Source organism: Drosophila ananassae, chromosome 3L, assembly GCF_017639315.1.
Source record: "Drosophila ananassae strain 14024-0371.13 chromosome 3L, ASM1763931v2, whole genome shotgun sequence".
In the NCBI taxonomy this organism is placed as follows: Eukaryota; Metazoa; Arthropoda; class Insecta; order Diptera; family Drosophilidae; genus Drosophila; species Drosophila ananassae.
The window spans coordinates 15291091-15303729 of record NC_057929.1 but is presented as its reverse complement, the minus strand read 5'-3'; the positions used below and the strand labels follow the sequence as shown (position 1 = coordinate 15303729).

Below are 12639 nucleotides of genomic sequence, written 5' to 3'. Positions count from 1 at the left end.
AGACTAGCACAGTGATTTGTTCAAAAACCTCAAAAATGGCTTAAAGATGTATATCACTTGATGTTTTTCGACATGAATCGAAAAAAGAAAAGAAATAGACGTTGATTACCCTTCCTTTGTAGAAATTGTTATTATTATTAACTTATAAACTCAATGTAGTTCATAGATCGTTAATTTTTGTAACAATTAGGTTTCATGACAGATCATGCGAATAATTGCTGTTGTTTTCCCCAAATTTTGGATACAATTAGCAATTGAAACAGGTTAACGTTAATATATGTAACTCAAAAACATATACTTCAATAAAAATCATGAATTTAGTTTATATTGACGTAGACCTTTAGATCCATTCGCGGTATTCCATGACTGAAATAAACACTGTGAACGCAGTAAACTCCTTCTGGAAAGGGAAGGACATTAGACAGCATGTGGTCCAAGTGACTAATGGGAAGTTTGTTAACAAAAACATCATGCTGAAATCCAAAACCGTTTACTAATTTCCAGAGAAGTTCAAATTTACTTACATCGTAAGGACATTTGTGAAGCATGTTCGAGTAGGGAGCAAACAGATCGTAAAAGAACTGAGTCACCATAGTTTTCTTTTGTCCTTTCAGAAACTTACACGCGTCGACAGTGAAGTTAAATAGAAATGGCTTGTAGCCATTCAACCGCTTCAGGACTTCTACTCTAATCTTAAATAGTTGGAAAATGTAAGGTATATATATATATTCAATAATAGATTTTGACGCACTGTTACATCATCCACAGGAAACTGGTAAATCCTTGTCCTGAAACTCATATACTTGAAAGTTCGATTAACAGATTTCAGGAAACATTCGTCGAAACCCATAAAATTTTTATCCAGCGCTGTACACTCTACATTTTTGAATTCAAATTTACAGTCTACCTAAAGATTTCTTTGGGATTAATCACTAAAAATGTTCACGTCCAACAAATATTACTTACCTTGCTAACTAAAAAAATTAAAATGGTCCACCGAACGGTCGAAATCGATTTAAACGCCACCATGGTTCAGCTACTATTAAGCTGAGTAAGTCATTTCCAATCTTTCAACGAAGCAATTATTTTACAGTTTTTGGCAATAGTAAAACATATATTTAAATTGTAATCATCTGCCGATAAATTATAATCGACCTAAATAAGCATTTTTCTACATTAAAGTTATATTTTAGACCACTTGGACTATTTCAGAAACTAATCACATACTGCGTCCGCAGTAAAGAATTTATTTTTTCATATCAAAGTGTATGTAGTTGAATGAAAGGGTTGAATTTAGAATATATGAAAATACACCTTTAAATCTATTCGGGGTATTTTATGAACGAAATAAACACAGTGAAGGCAGTAAACTCCTTCTGGAACGGGAAGGACATTAGACAGCATGTGGTCCAAGTGACTAATGGGCAGCTTATTTATAAAAACATCATGCTGTAATCGAAAACCGTTAACTAATGTCCTGAGAAATAGAAATGTACTTACATCGTAAGGACATTTGTGAAGTATATTCGAGTAGGGAGCAAACATATCGTAAAAGAACTGAGTCACAATAGTTTTCTGTTGTCCTTTCAGAAACTTACACGCGTCGACAGTGAAGTTAAATAGAAATGGCTTGTAGCCATTTAACCGCTTTAAGACTTCTACTCTAACCTTAAATAGTTGAAAAATGTAAGATAGAGATAATACACTCTATAATAGATTAGTACGCACTGTTACATCATCCACAGGAAACTGGAAAAACCTTGACCTGAAACTCATATATTTGAAAGTTCGGTTAAAAGATTTCAACAAACATTCGTCGAAACCCATAAAATCATTATCCAGCACTGTGCACTCGATATTTTTGAATTCAAATTTACAGTCTACCTAGAAATTGCTTAAGAATTACTCACTAAAAATGTTCACGTCCAGCAAATATTACTTACCCTGCTAACTAAAAACATTAAAATGGTCCACCGAACGGTCAAAATCGATTTGAACGCCACCATGGTTAAGCTACTATTAAAATAAGTAAGTCATTTCCAATGTTTTCCCGATTGAAGCAATTATTTTACAGTTTTTAGCAATGGTAAAAATATATTTAAATTTAACTCATCTGCCGATAAAATATAATCGACTTAAATTAGCCGTTTTAAACTGTATAATTATATTTTGAACTCTTTGGTCTATTTCGGAAACTAATCGCATACTGCGTGCGCAGTAAAGGATTTATTTTTTCATGTCAAACAACACAAAAAAGAAAGGATTGAATTTAGTATATACGACTATACACCTTTAGATCCATTCGGGGTATTCCATGGCTGAAATAAACACTGTGAAGGCAGTAAACTCCTTCTGGTACGGGAAGGACATTTGACAGCATGTGGTCCAAGTAGCCAATGGGCAGCTTATTCACAAAAACATCATGCTGTAATCCAAAACCGTTTACTAATGTCCATAGAAATATAAATTTACTTACATCGTAAGGACATTTGTGAAGCATGTTCGAGTAGGGAGCAAACATATCGTAAATAAACTGAGTCACCATAGTTTTCTTTTGTCCTTTCAGAAACTTACACGCGTCGACAGTGAAGTTATATAAAAATGGCTTGTATCCATTTAGACGCTTTAGGACTTCTACTTTAACCTTAAATAGTTGGAAAATGTAAGATCGAGATAATATTCTCTATAATAGATTATTACGCACTATTACATCATCCACAGGAAATTGGTAAAACCTTGTCCTGAAACTCATATACTTGAAAGTTCGGTTAAAAGATTTCAGAAAACATTCGTCGAAACCCATAAAATCTTTATCCAGCGCTGTGCACTCGATATTTTTGAATTCAAATTTGCAGTGCACCTAAGGATATCTGTATTTAGTTGAACAATCTTACTCGATTCAGCAATATTACTCACTTTGACTACCAAAAATATTAAAAAGAATATGGGAATAGCCGGAATCCATTTGAACGCCACCATGGTTGAGTTATTATTGAACTAAGTAAGTCACATCCACTATTGGAATAATAGAAGCAATTATATAAAATATATGTACATATATAATTGCTCCTATTTGACACACCCGAAAAACATAAATAATAAGTCACAAAGTCCAAAGATGGTTAGAATAAGTTAAAACCAAGTCCATGAAATGGCTTACTTCGCCAACGAATTAAGCTGAAGTAGGTACACTATTCTTACATTTAATTTGTATAGCCAAACCTCAATATTGCTTGAAAATAATCCATTCTGTTGATATTATCAAAAAACAAAACAAGAATACAATAGATTTCATTGTGCGATTATATTTTAAATAACAATTAAACGAAATGAAGGCTCCCGATAAACGATCACTCGCCCCACACAATGCTCTCAATCCATTCGGTAAAAAGATGAACCTTCGTATAGACACTCGGTAGACCCTGAGATCCACAGACCAAGCCGTAAGAAACAACACCTATCACTTGCTTAAGGCACGGATACTGCGGATGCTGCACGAAAATGGGTCCGCCGGAATCTCCATTGCACGTATCCGCCTCACTGGTCATCGATCCGGCACAAAACTGGGTACGGGTTTCAATTTTAAAGCGCAGCCGATCCTGACAATCCTGATCGCTGAAGCGCTGCAAATTGACTTTCAGCAGATGAGAGGACTTGAGGCCCTCCTTTGTGAATCCCCAGCCAGCGGCTGTGACCAGTGAATTCTCATTTCCGCTGCCAAGTGGAAGGCATACCGCCGCAACATGGTCGGTAAATACAGCACTCCGGTCTAGTTCGATCAAGGCTATGTCATTTTTGAAGCCGCGCTCCTCGTCCTCGTCATCGTATCCCGGATGTATTATGTAGTTCACCACCCGAAAGTCCTGTATCCGCGCGTCGTCGGTGGTGCTGTTGTAGTCCAATTCTCCCAACCGGACTACAAACTTAAGCGAATCAAAGTTGGGATCCAATCGTTCAGCCTTTGTTCTGCAATTTTTAGGAGAGCGGTGAACTCGCATTATTTTGTGAATTCGCATTCACTTACTCGTCAGTCTCCAGGCAGTGTGCTGCTGTCAGTACGAATCTGGGATGAATAAGCGACCCACCACAGTCCCAGTTTGGAGGTGCAGAGCTATTCACTCGTTTTGTGCCAATAAGCGCCATGAAAGGGAACTCCCGGCCAGAAGCTTTCGTCCCACCCACAATAAAGGGTGTGGATTGGCAGGCAGTCCTGGCTTCATTGTATTCCTGACAGTCTGGAATTGTTTGGTTAATAGAGTCTCTTCCAAGCAAGGCACTTAAAAACTAAAAGAACCAGCCAAAACAACTCTTACGCTTCTCGGACGGCCTTGAACCCTCTAAAAATTGGACGTTTTGCTGGTTAAGCGGAATGGGACAACAAACGATATCGTTGAATTCGTCGCAGTACTTCGGTCCGGATCCCAACAAGTGCAGGCTGTGGAATATTACCGGACACTCCGCCGGCGACAGCTCCTTGCACTCGCCTGTACCATTGTCACAGTATTCGGCCATCACACAAACGGAAAACAACAGCAGCAGCAACCGTAGGGGCCATCGAATTCCGGGTAACACAAGCATATCATACGCCCGCTTTGCTAGCAAAACTGAGAGCCACTTTAGAGGCCAGCTGCTTCCTGACCAGATCAACAATCACAACTGAGCAGGGAGCAGCTTTAAGTTCTCAGAAACGAATTCTCGAGAATCTCAGCTGTATTAATGACTCAGAAATGCAAGCTTTTCATTGAAGAAGACCCCCAGCGAGAGATAGACACAGAGCTTACGTATATAATAAAAGGTAAATAATTATCTTACGCATAACTTATGAGAGCTGTTTACAAAATACTTGGATATTTAGCATAAAAATCAGATAGACTTGTTAAAATGCAAAAACCGGTCGCTCTTAAATAATACTAAAAACTTTGACTTAGTCTAGGGGTTGCTTTGTCTGCTTGCACATGTCTGAGAATATGTAATATCTATAACTAGTTGTGTCGCATGTTCTGAAGGTGTTGCTGCTGCTGTTGCATATGTTGCATGTACATTTGCTGGTGTTGCTGCTGATTCAGTTGCTGTTGCGGATTGCCGCCGCTACCCAGAGGAACACTTGTCGTTTGTGGTACATTAACCTGGTGCTGCTGCATTTGCTGTTGATGCTGAGGTTGCTGAGGCGATTGTGCTTGATTTGCTATTGCAGGAGGATTACTTTCAGTGCTATAATGAAAGTAGGATTGATTAAATTCACGTCATTCTCCATTAAGTTCGCAAAAATGCATACACTTTTTCCGTATGAATGTCTTCCAGATTCAGATGAGTTATAAACCGTAACCGCATTTGCAGCAGAGGTCGTAACCGCTTTATAATTGCTTCAGATTCGTTTTTGATAATGTTACCCACATGTATATACTTGATGTGATATCTAAAAAATAAGTAAATAGCAATATGTTGCAAACTATTATAGTTTCTTATGTTACTTACAGGAAATCGCATATTTGGTCCATATACACAAGTGGCTTTGGTCCATGCTGCTTGTCAACTATCTCCAGAATCTCATAGAGCAGCACAGCTATGCCGGCCACCGCATTGGGCTTTTCCAGTTCAATGCGCTGCAAAAAGGGTCCAAAGACGTGGCACAAGTACAGCAACTGCTGCTCGGTGCGGACACAAGGCTTTAGCTTCTCCTTCAAATATCTCGTCATCGCCGCCAGTTTAAAGGCCCCCATGTGATGGAATACGGAGTGAGCAACCGCCAAGACTACAGCGTAGCTCTTCTCCAGCATCGCCTCCCGAACTGTTTTGAAGTTGAACAGTTCGAAGGCATTAAATCTATACGTCCAATTAAGCATATTGGGGGTATTGAGCATGTCCTGCAAACGATCGTAGATGCCACTCCAGTACGGTTCCGGTAATGCGGCAAGCACAATCCCCACTGCATTTATGTACCCATGAATTTCTTTCTGCGGAATAACCGCATAGCCACTAACTATAACGTCGATAATGTTGTTGGCGACCAGGGCAGGTGCGACTGGCAGTCCCAGCAGCTCCACACAGGTTACATATAGAGCATGAGTCGGAGCATTAGGGAATTCGTTAAACCGCCAGTCGGTTGAATAAAAGACATTCTTCCCACTGATGGCTGAAGAATAAAATAATATTTTATGAACGTGGCAAATATATCTCACTATTTTATTATACTCACTGTCTGCCAAGCGCCGGATTAAACTCATGTAGTAGCTAAGCTCTGGGGTCCAAAGCAAGTCCTGGTTTTGCAAAAACACCTTATACGGCTCACTGACACTCCAGTTTGGCGGGCGAATCTCACTGAAGGCGCTGGTAATAGCGCTAACCAGTTTCTTCTTCAAGGACGGACGATCCCTGAGTATGCGCTCATAATAGTGCAGGGTGTTGTATAAATATGTGATAGGCCGATCTAATGACGAGACAATTTCTAAATAATTGCACTCTAATATCTAGGTTACTGGCTACAAACCATGAAATTTATAAAGTATGCTTAGGTGATCCAATATAAAGCCGAGAATTTGGTGGACATTCGGGATGGTTAGCTCAATGAAACGATGCACAACCACATCCAACACGGGCAGGAAGCGCAGGCATACGTTGCTGAAGTAAACTGGCAGCGGAATTTGCGATGCTGACTCGTCCAAGGCGAACTTTTCCGGGTACTTTTGGTGGAAAGATAAATGCTTGTCTTGCCTTTAAAAAGCAACCCAATTACTTGATAAAACTCATATGTAGAGTGGAAATCCCTTACCAATTACTCTGCTTCCAATGATCGGGATTGTTATCCTTGCAGAACTCTTGCACGCGATTTCTTAGCTCACTGGCTTTTAGCAGCAGGAGTTGTATTATCAGGAAACATACCTGCGCCTCATTACCTTCGTGGGTGCGCAAAGCCAGACACAGGACCACACGGTCAATGGTAACCACATTGAACTTCCAGATCATATTGTTAATGGTATCCACGCACTTGTGGATGAAGTCGCGACCATCCGAGGAACTAGCAACCTCGGCAACTAGGTAGTCGCAGAACTTACGCAAATGCGTCGATAAAGCTCTCGCACTAATGCCTTCTAGGATCCTGAAATAAAATTCAAAACTTGGGAAAACAAAAAATATATATATTTCATGTGCTACACACTTGTAAGCCACTGGACTTATGTTCTCTGTTTCCCAAATGATCTTGAAGAGCAGGCAGAGAAACAAGGGATTCGTAGTTGGCCGCAGGAAGTGTGCGATAATGTCATTCTCGTTTGTCATCGACGTCCAGGTGCGATACTCTTCCTCCACAGACTTCTTCAGCTGCTGCTTGTTCTCTGCAGGCTGATTGTTTTGGGTGAAATACTCATTTAGGGCAGGCGGAAAACAGGCCAAAGACTGCATGGGCCAAGAGTGGGGCGTGTGTTGCATGATGTTGGACAAAAAGTCCTTGCACCAGCTCTGCATCTCATCGCCACCACCATGCACATGCATGGAGCGAGCCAGAGTGAGGATCAGCACTCGATTGAGCTCTTCACTTTCGTTAGATGCCACCGCACCGGGAGACTTGTCGTTAAAGTAACGAGAGAACTGAGGCTGGAACTCAGCAGATCCGATGCTGGTTATTAAACGAAGGGCAGTGGATTCGAAGCTATAAGAGAGGGCGATGCCTGATGTCATTGAAAAAGAGTTGATTATTTCTGATGAAAACCTACCACAAATTCAACTGCATTTTGTTCGTCTGCGGCACCGAGGATAGCGAGTGGAGCAGGGAAAGTAATTGAACCCTGTAGTGAGTGGGCACATGGTGCAGTCGATAAGAGAACATCTCCATCAGTGTGTGCAACATTGCCCAGGCTTGGTTCTTAAAAACAGTGGGCATCAATTGACCTTGAAAGATTTTTTCATATTAATAACTAACTTGAAATCAATGGAGATGGAACTCACTTAAGAACCCTTTTATGCCCAACGACTCGATTTCCGTGTAGACTAATAGTCTAGCATAGGTTTCTAAGAGCGCCGCTGCAGGTACTTGCCCTTTCGACTGCGCCTGTTTCAGCATCTGGGTTACGAAGCTGTGGATCAGCGACATCTTACTGTGAACCGTGAGGCTGTCCAGCACTGTCACAGAAAACGTAACGGCTGGTATCTGAGCTCCATTTGGGGACTTGGAAGTGCCATTAAGAGCATCCAACAGTAGACCCATCGGCCTACCAAAGTACTCCTGATTCGTTGAATAGGCATTGCAGATGAGAATGATGCGAAAGTCGTTGCCCAAGCTCATATTCATCATCGTGTTGGGCGTGACCAGGTGCTGGAGAAAACTGTGGAAAGACTAAAACTTTATGCGTGTCAAAATAAGGGTTTCAGGGTCAAATTACTCGTAGTGGTTCTTCAGAGCAATGGGTAAAGGTCGAGTTATGTTCATGTTCTCCACTCGAGCCTTCTTCATCAGATGAATCCACACGCAAATGGGGGCCATGTGGCGCACCATTGACGACTTATTGATGTCCGGAAGCTTGAGAGGTTCCAGCTCGGGGTAGAGCAGATCAAACAGTCGGAAAACAGGCAGGAAGTTGGTGATCTGAGGGAGAAGATAGAGAAGATATTCTTTAGAGCTTGATAAAATTGAACAAAATATTTGTATACTTACAGGATTTTTCTGGATGCTACCTGAGATAAATTGCAGCAGGATCCACATCAATTGATCACGTCCTTTGCGGAGTTCCAGTTTGGAGAGCTTTCGTTAAATAATCGATTTGTTTTTTGTAAAAATTGTTAGTTTAGTTTGTTAGTGAAATAAATACCTTTTCGTGGAGGGCCAGGACAATGTGCATAAAGCTGACAAACTGAAAGAGCACAAAGTATATCAACTGCGAGGAGAGGTGCAGCCAGACCCACTCGTAGGGTGTGATCTGTTCGTCGGAGGCATTGAAGCCACTGCCTGCAGTCGCGTCGTTTGCCTCCGTCATTTCCATCGCCTGGACAATCAGATTCACCAGCTGCTCTTCCAGTGCATTGTAGCGCTGCTTCTGATGCTTCTGCAGGTTCAGCATCTGCGACACCATCTCGCGCGAATACGGTTGTTCAAGCACGTACCGAAGTAGAGGTTTCTGCTCCTCGAGAAGCTCTGGTTCGTAGGGCAAGATTCCTTTGAAATTAAACTTCAGGGTGTTGTGGTCTAGCCGCCAGGAGTTCATCATGTGATCGGCGTAGCCGAAATGCTCCACGATGGGCAACATGTTGGGGTGCCCTATTATGGACACCATTTGGGCCGTGGTGCGAAACTCCTCAACAAAGTCCGTCATCAGCCGGTTGAGTTTCCAGTGATAGGGAAACGGCCGCATTATTTCATTGGCAATGAAATAGGCGGGAAGCAGGCAGTTATTACGATCGAAGATATAACGAAGGATATCTTCCACAGCCAGCAGCTGGGGCATATAAGTAACATTTACGTTTAGCGGAAACCACTGCGCCTTGTCTCGGCACACCTTCATGATTTCACGAACGCCCTTGTAGTCCACCTGCATGATCACCCGCTTAATAAGGCGGAAACTTTCGATCCAGAAGGTCTTGTGCTCATAGTCCAGTTTCTCGCACATCAGCACCTTGTCGCAGAGCATCCGAGCAGTGATTACGTGTGCATCCACCAACTTCACCAGTGCATCCATCAACACCTTCATATGATACCCTGAGGCGCCGGCGGTTCGCAGGATGTACTGCTTAAGAACCTGTTCACGGTTCTCCTGCGGCACATTGCCAAACGCCGTGACTGAAACGGGCATCTGTTTATATCGACCAGTTCCTCAAACAACCTTTACTTACCCAGGTCATTGGTGAAATTGGTGGCCCTTTTCTCCTCGCCATTCGCCTTAAAAACAATGACGCTCACGAATGCCTCGTCAATGGAGTCCACCTTCTGCGAATTGAAAGAAGCTCTGTGAATGGGTGGATTGATTATTGCTTTAAACAATGTACTGACCAAAAACTCATTGACGGTGTCAATAACTTGCGTTTCCGGATCCATTTAAATGTTTTTTCGCATTTCCGACAGTATAAACAAATCGCGTCTTTGGAACCGGCGGAGCACAGTGTGACCAGGTGACTCGATTCAAGTATGTGCTACCAAAATAGAACAACATCTTAGAATAAACAGTAATAATGGTAAAGTTTAGTTTTATGAACTTTAATAAATAATTTAAAATAGAAAATAAAGCAAGGTTTAGCTTACTATAAGTGAGTGATAAAATTAGATAAAATTCCATAGAATGTTCACCTGATGTGAATAGCGAAGTTACCTGTGTGAATATTAAGGAATTTGGTCACTCTACTCGTGGAGTTAGAAAACCAGTTGATTTGTCCGTAAAGGATTCGCACCAAACATGAAAAAAGTTCTGGTTACAGGTGGGAGCGGCCTTGTGGGCAAGGCGTTGGAAGCCATCATCAAGGAGCAGGCTCCATCGGATGAGCAATGGTACTTTGCCGGCTCCAAGGACGCCGATTTGACGTGAGTAACCTTATCCCGGAAAAAAAAGGTGAAAACTAACGATATCACCAGTAATCTGGCAGCCACGCAGACACTCTTCCAACGGGAACAGCCCACGCACGTCATTCACCTAGCCGCCATGGTCGGGGGACTGTTCCACAACATGAACAACAATCTGGACTTCTTGGTAAGCGGATTGGTTCAGTAAAAAAAGGCGAAAATGATATCTTCTCTATTCCTTCTCAGCGCAACAACCTGCTGATCAACGACCACGTCCTGCAGACAGCTCATGAGCAGGGCTGCGTCAAGGTGGTGTCCTGTCTGTCCACCTGTATTTTTCCAGACAAGACAAGCTACCCAATCGATGAGACAATGGTGCACAACGGGCCGCCACACCCATCTAACTACGGCTACTCCTACGCCAAGAGGCTGATAGATGTGCAGAACCACGCTTATCATGACAAATACGGCCGCCAGTATACTTCTGTGATTCCATGCAACATTTTCGGGCCTCACGATAACTATAAGCCCGAGGTTAGTCACGTGATACCTGGAATGATCAACCGTATGCATAAGTTGATCAACGAGGAACCAGAGCTTCCGGAGAGCGAAAAGGTGTTCACCGTATTCGGAAGTGGGAAACCATTGCGTCAATTCATCTACTCTCTGGATCTGGCAGAGCTGATGATCTGGGTGCTAAGGAACTATGAGAGTGTAGAACCGATTATCTTGAGTGTGGATGAGGCCCAGGAAGTGACTATTTATGAAGTGGCGGAGGCTATAGCAAAGGCGTTTAACTTTAAGGTAAGCTTGGGCATTTTTATCATTCCAACTTTACTAAATCGTACAATTTAGGGAAAACTGGTCTGTGATACAAGCAAGGCAGACGGGCAGTTTAAGAAAACTGCTTCCAATGCCAAGCTGCGCTCTCTACTGCCGAACTACACGTTTACGGACTTTGAAAAAGCCATTAAAACCTCGGTGGATTGGTATAAAGACAACTACGACCAGGCTAGAAAGTAGTTTTAAAAAAGATGTCACAAAAATGTAAATAATATACTGTCCAATGAATTTGATGCATTTTTTACAAATTTTTTAAGTTCAACAATAAAACAATGCCTAGTGTGTGATTTCAGTCTGTCCAGGAGTCACCGTATTTGTTCTTCTTGGCATTAGTAGGCGGATCGATGGGCGTTGTGTCCACTGGCCTCTGCTGAACGGGAGCTTGCGGCTCGTATGGCTTCGAGTAGGGACTCTGCATCCGCTTGGCATACTCATCGCGGTTCTTCCGACGCAGGTCCTCATACGACTGACCCGGCTTAGCAGCCTCCAAAGGCAATTCAGTGTCCAGCATCGCCGAAGCTAAGGAAAGAAAATCATATATCGGGAAGGGACATCCGAAAGAAATTACTCACAGTCGAGTGTGGGCCGGTAAATATCATCTAGACCGGATAATGTGGGTCTCGATTCTGTGTCAAGGTTAAGAGCACTGCTCCTTCCTGGTTGGTACGCCTCATCGCTGTACACATCCGCGGAGCTGGGTGAGAAGGGGGCCAGTGTAAATGCCCGGCCAAGATTTTCGTCAGGGGTAATGCTACTTATGACTCCACCGCCCTGTCTCCGCTGTCGCAAAAGCTCGCCCAATCGGGAATTGGGCAGCCGCATTATTTTTTCGGCACACTTTTGCTGATAGCTGAACTTCCCTACGAAGTAGCCTAGAATGACGCCCATGACGACCTTGGGAACTGCGCCATATTTCCCGTGTCCCTGCAGATACCCATTTTTTACACCAAAGTAGGCCAATAGGCCGAGGCCAGTGCCGAAGGGAAGACTCCTTTGAAAGAATGACTCTGTGTTGCACTCACGTAACGCCCTCACCTCCTCGGCGGTGAACTGATAGTCTGCCTAAAAAGCATCAAATGACATTATAGGGAAAATCGGGCACAGATGAAGGACTCACCAATGGATGAGGAGTACTCTGTTGTTGTGGACCAGATCCGTCGTTTAGAGGAGAGTCCATTATGATCAAATTAAATACAAAATTTGTGAAATGCAGAGAACCAAATACCGGTACAGATGATTTGGTAGCCCTGGTATCCGGCGCAACAGCCCTGTGTTATGCCCCCCTGTTAGAGAAGGACCTTACCATCGATAGTCTT

General features: G+C 42.7%; 5 protein-coding genes across 5 annotated transcripts; 1 reads left to right on the top strand and 4 right to left on the bottom strand.

Annotated features, from left to right (window-relative positions):
* Nucleotides 1-170: 170 nt before the first annotated feature.
* On the bottom strand, nucleotides 171-850 carry LOC26514098. Its single transcript, XM_032451023.2, has 3 exons — nucleotides 752-850; nucleotides 525-692; nucleotides 171-473 (listed from the first exon to the last, which is right to left on the bottom strand). Exons 1-3 carry the CDS (start codon nucleotides 848-850, stop codon nucleotides 318-320), a joined length of 423 nt encoding a protein of 140 aa, XP_032306914.1. The 3' UTR covers nucleotides 171-317.
* Nucleotides 851-3285: 2435 nt separating this feature from the next.
* Nucleotides 3286-4716, bottom strand: LOC6496393 (trypsin-2). The gene is made up of 3 exons (XM_001960775.4): nucleotides 4314-4716; nucleotides 4025-4235; nucleotides 3286-3966 (listed from the first exon to the last, which is right to left on the bottom strand). Exons 1-3 carry the CDS (start codon nucleotides 4576-4578, stop codon nucleotides 3351-3353), a joined length of 1092 nt encoding a protein of 363 aa, XP_001960811.1. The 5' UTR covers nucleotides 4579-4716; the 3' UTR covers nucleotides 3286-3350.
* A 61-nt stretch (nucleotides 4717-4777) lies between these two features.
* Nucleotides 4778-10120, bottom strand: LOC6496392 (mediator of RNA polymerase II transcription subunit 23). The gene is made up of 14 exons (XM_001960774.4): nucleotides 9977-10120; nucleotides 9820-9913; nucleotides 8802-9766; nucleotides 8648-8734; nucleotides 8376-8578; nucleotides 7942-8318; nucleotides 7710-7884; nucleotides 7157-7645; nucleotides 6770-7096; nucleotides 6488-6711; nucleotides 6197-6427; nucleotides 5476-6133; nucleotides 5276-5416; nucleotides 4778-5211 (listed from the first exon to the last, which is right to left on the bottom strand). Exons 1-14 carry the CDS (start codon nucleotides 10019-10021, stop codon nucleotides 4983-4985), a joined length of 4245 nt encoding a protein of 1414 aa, XP_001960810.1. The 5' UTR covers nucleotides 10022-10120; the 3' UTR covers nucleotides 4778-4982.
* Nucleotides 10121-10291: 171 nt separating this feature from the next.
* LOC6494184 (probable GDP-L-fucose synthase) lies at nucleotides 10292-11627 on the top strand. The gene is made up of 4 exons (XM_001960773.4): nucleotides 10292-10501; nucleotides 10553-10667; nucleotides 10727-11284; nucleotides 11336-11627. Exons 1-4 carry the CDS (start codon nucleotides 10377-10379, stop codon nucleotides 11501-11503), a joined length of 966 nt encoding a protein of 321 aa, XP_001960809.1. The 5' UTR covers nucleotides 10292-10376; the 3' UTR covers nucleotides 11504-11627.
* Nucleotides 11529-12624, bottom strand: LOC6496391 (OCIA domain-containing protein 1). The gene is made up of 3 exons (XM_001960772.4): nucleotides 12441-12624; nucleotides 11896-12385; nucleotides 11529-11842 (listed from the first exon to the last, which is right to left on the bottom strand). The coding sequence occupies exons 1-3, from the start codon at nucleotides 12498-12500 to the stop codon at nucleotides 11613-11615; spliced, it is 780 nt and encodes a 259-aa protein (XP_001960808.1). The 5' UTR covers nucleotides 12501-12624; the 3' UTR covers nucleotides 11529-11612.
* Between the last annotated feature and the right edge of the window lie 15 nt (nucleotides 12625-12639).